Source organism: Malurus melanocephalus, unplaced genomic scaffold, assembly GCF_030028575.1.
Source record: "Malurus melanocephalus ecotype Western Australia unplaced genomic scaffold, MMel_1.1 scaffold_88, whole genome shotgun sequence".
NCBI classification, from domain to species: Eukaryota; Metazoa; Chordata; class Aves; order Passeriformes; family Maluridae; genus Malurus; species Malurus melanocephalus.
This window is the reverse complement of record NW_026623320.1, coordinates 1,116,741-1,121,130: the sequence shown is the minus strand read 5'-3', so window position 1 is coordinate 1,121,130 and position 4,390 is coordinate 1,116,741. Positions and strand designations below refer to the sequence as shown.

Sequence of the window (4,390 nt, the reverse complement as noted above, 5' to 3'; positions counted from 1 at the left end):
GCCTATGTTTCATTAATTTCCTCATTATTTTGCAAACTTTATAGGCTACGGCTGATTATTTTTGTGTTTGCAGTGCCCCTCACTGCTGGTAAAATTTCCTTCTAGGTAACTCAAATCAGTGACTGTAAAAGGTGATAGCACTTCTGATGTGCTGGTCATATCTATGCCTCTGCCAGTCAACTTTCCAGAAAAATAGCAATGGAAGAAACATCTCATGAGGATCTCATGAGTTTAGGGTAATGCCATAGCTGTGGGTCGAAAGCAAAAGGTAGTGAATGATTTAGAAGTTTGATTTTCATTTTATGCAAGTGGTTTCATAGCTTGAGGAAGAGGGGGCCAGACTTAATGCCCCAAGAGGCCTCTTCTAGCTTTGTCTTCCTGAAAGAAGGAGTTATTCATTCAACCAAGCTCAGAGAACGGTGTCCTCCTGTCCCTGACAAAATGGTCATCTCTGAGTATTCTCTGCCAGTAATGGCAGAGGGSAAAAGGGTTCAGTGACTTCTTAAGGGCAAAGTAGGGCAAAAAGGCACCATCAATATACCCATATGTAAAAAGCTGGTCTTTTTACAAAAAGAAACTCTTGTGGAAAGAAACTCTTGTCTGAACTTGGAAAAAGAGAGGGTATAAGAAGGGTCATTTGTGGCATGATAGTTTCTCATCTCAATTCTCCTTGTGGTTTTAGTAATATAAAACAAATAAGTGTGATCACAGCAGTGATTTTTCACAGACCCCCAATAGCATACAATAATGCTTTTGAGTTTCAGAAAACTTCTTTATTTTCACACATCTGAAAGATCTACAGATTTAGCCATCAGGACTTAGCCGACTCCACGATATCCTTTTCACTTGTCTGTCTCTGCTCTCTATGTTTTAGTCTAAAGAAAGTGATTAAATCGGGGTTTTGTCTGAAAATCTTTTTCTGTGGTGAAAAAGAAATAGCTGTTTGGGTAGAACAGCAAAGTTTTAACACTTTTACAAGTGCCTGGGGTATATTTCCAACAGTCTGTTAATACTCAAGTCTGTTAGAYCTGGTGAGAGCTACAGAAGAGGAATGTTAGCTGTATGTGACTCAGATCAACAGAGAAGCAATTTAATGATCTTGATGCATATATTGTGTTACAGCAGGATTAYACACCTAATCTGGAGGGATGAACACTTGAAAATAATTTCTAATGCTGCATAATTTGTAAGAATTTTTATTTTACCTGTGTAATTGCATGTGGTGTGTGTAGAAAAAAAAACCTGCAAAACACCAGAAAAACAAGGAATGCAAGATTCTGAGACAATGTAGACTGGAAGAAACCAATGAAACTGTAAATTTTGACCTTGTATTGCTAAGGTTGTAAGTAGAAATGYGAGCTTGAATATTAGATTGTTATATGCTCAGTATGTCTATGCTTTTGGTATTGCTATAAAMATATTTTTCATTTGGAATGTGTAGGATAATTCAAATTTTCCTTTTGTAAATTTCCTGAAGAAAAAGTGTCAATATCCTTATTAATCTTTATTTTATTTTTGTTCCAGGTTAGGTTTCCCCATGATGATTGTGTCCTGTACCATCGGGATGTGCTATCTTCTTGTTGCACATGTTGTAGTAGGTTGGAACTCATAGTAATTTATACTTTCAAGACACAGATAAGCTTTCTCTTTTGTTTAGCTTATATCAGAATAAGAACAATATAAAAGGAAAAAGACGTGTAAAACCCTGACATATGCTATCAATCAAAATGATTGTTGGCATAAACATCAGATATGGTCATTCTTAACCTTTTGTTTTATGAACAACTTGCAGAACTAGACAATCAAAATTAAAAGAATACAAATCTTTAATTATGAATGCAACTACTGTGCRGATAAAAAGGAAACGTCTCAAGGGAATATGCTGTGCCTAAAAGTTTGTATTGACACAATCCCAGTATAGTCACAGATGAAAAACTCATTCACAATAGCAGATGTTCAGTAATTGCTTTTAGGGCTTCATTTTTCTTTGTCAATATATTTAGCTATTTGTATGAAAGTAACTCATATTCAAGTTGTAATAATTGGCAGTTAAGCAGAAAGTCTGTACACTATGAATGATGTATCATTATCTACATTTCAAATAAACACATGACCTGAAAATTTGCTGTGGAAGAAATTATTATTTTGGAAGMAGGATTGCATTCCATGGAGGCTTTATTTTTGATTTTAAAACTCCTCAACAGTGTTAGGCTGCCTCTAATTACTTTTTTTCTAAAAAAAACTAATGTCACTCTTCTTACAAAAGGACGAACATAAATARTGAAAAATCATCAAACATCTTCCATTTAATTATTAATTCACTTTTGTGAAKGAGTACTCTAAATCTTTTTAGTAAGTTAATATACTATATGGAAAAATGAGCTCATACTTTGGCTTTGATTTCCTTGTCTCTGGTAATAATGTTTTAAACAACATATATCGTTTTGTATAATTGGCTGCCACAACAAATCAAAATTCTCATTATGAGTATTAAGTMCTGTAAGGTATTCAAGACCTCAATCCCCATCTTCCAAAACCTTCGTGGGTTTAGACTGAATTAATGGTGAGTATGTTTTATCTTGAGTCAGAAAAATTGGTGACCTGGGGAGTGCAACCCAAGTCGACAAGGCTGAATTACAGGAAGCCAGTAGAGATGGTYAAATGTGGCTTTTCCTTCTGCTTAGTCCTTGAGATAACCAGGTAAGTGTGAAAGCAGCAGCATCTCTCCCACAAAACTGAGGAGATGTAATGATACATCCCAGTTTACTCGTATATGGGCTGTATCCCTGACCAGGACTGTGAGGAATGGGTGTGAAATTAATGGAAATGAGGCACAGCACCCACTAAGCAAGGGTGGCTGGCACCTCTCTGAATAAATTCAGTGACAACAGAGAAAGTGTGTGGAGCCMGAGGGGAAGGGCTCTCCCCACTGACCCCAGACCCCTAACCAAGACTTCCACCCCCAACCATGCTCAGCCCCTGGATCGGTGAAGTCTCCTGTGACGGGGCTGAATTTTGCAGCACTGTTGAGAAACCTCGAGGCTGCGCTACCAGTGACCACCTGTAYGGTCAAATCAAGAACAGAAGATCTTCTTCCAAAACCAGTATAACTTCCTTTTACATATATGTATATAAAAAYRTAACAAAAACCCCACAAAACCAACCCAAAAAACCCACCAAACCCTGCAAAAAGCCTTGAATTAAAGCAAAACAAAACAAACACAAGCAAAACAAAGAATAAACGATCACCCTGAAAGACACTCCTTCAGACAAATTTTCTGAAATTGAATTTGGCCTGTCTCACTSTCAATGTCAAGAGCAGTTTACTATGCAATAACTGGAATTCTGTTTCAATTAAAGGAACATTTATTTTAATCAGCTTAACATTGATCTCTGGTTAAAAATAGTCAATGGTATTTTATAACCCTCAACATTCCTCACAATGGGGTAATTTTGGTGCAGTCATTGATTGCAAAAGAGCTGTTGTATTAAGCCCTAGAAAACACAAAATCAGCTTCTGCTAAAACCCAACATTTTATGGGTTTTTTTTCTTTTCTGCTCCATTAAAACACCCTTGGCATGTAGGACTATAAAAAAATGAGATTATGTTCACAAAACAATGTGCTAATTATTTTTAATTGTGCTTGTAAGGAAGAAAAAAATTAAACAAAACCATATCCTGCTTCTGAACCCCTGCAACCTTCCTGCAAATTCTGAGCAAACTTATGCTAATAATRCAATCACACTAGCTGGCATGAAAATACAATTTGCAGTTTGCTGGAAGGAGGGAAACAGAAATGCAGCAAATGATACCCTCTTATTCATGCCAGCAAATACTTCTGAACACATTGGTGGCGAGAGAGGTCGCACTGGCTTCAGAAGTGCTACATCAACAGGACTCAAATGGGATTTTGTTTCTGCTATGACTTGTCCTGTCAAAAGGAAATAGGGAGTACAAAATCATATTGATAACACTTTTAGGCAACCAAACTGGAGTTTATTCTGCTTTGAGGAATTATTTTTAATGACATACTGTTTTGCTGAGGATTTTCTTCATATAAACTGACTTTYCTTCCTTCAACAGCCTTTTTTCTTCTTTTGTACAGCCAAGAAGAGCTCAGTAAGAGCTTAAATGAAAAAGCAAATCRTAAAAATAAAATAAAATTGTTTGTTTACACAGAACTTTATGTGAGTGTAATGAAAATTACCCAGGTGCTTCAGATAATTTCAAGGTAATGAAGTACACTTTTCATTGCCTTCCATTATAGTTATCAATGTAATCTGCACATCAAAAAAGGGCAAAATTACAGTGGCTACATCCTTGACAAAACTAGTGTGCCGGATTCCATAACAATGGATTGAATGTGACAAGTGGGTGGAGTTTATTTTG

At 36.3% G+C, this 4,390-nt stretch overlaps 1 protein-coding gene across 2 annotated transcripts in view; it reads left to right on the top strand.

The window, feature by feature from the left end:
* Window positions 1-2,137, top strand: part of OCA2 (OCA2 melanosomal transmembrane protein) — a 181,446-nt gene extending 179,309 nt beyond the window's left edge. For both annotated transcript variants that reach the window (XM_057368091.1, XM_057368092.1), the window contains exon 25: window positions 1,525-2,137. In XM_057368091.1, the coding sequence (XP_057224074.1) occupies window positions 1,525-1,612 (88 nt within the window). In that variant the 3' untranslated portion in view covers window positions 1,613-2,137. The remainder of the gene's footprint in view (window positions 1-1,524) is intronic.
* Window positions 2,138-4,390: the final 2,253 nt, after the last annotated feature.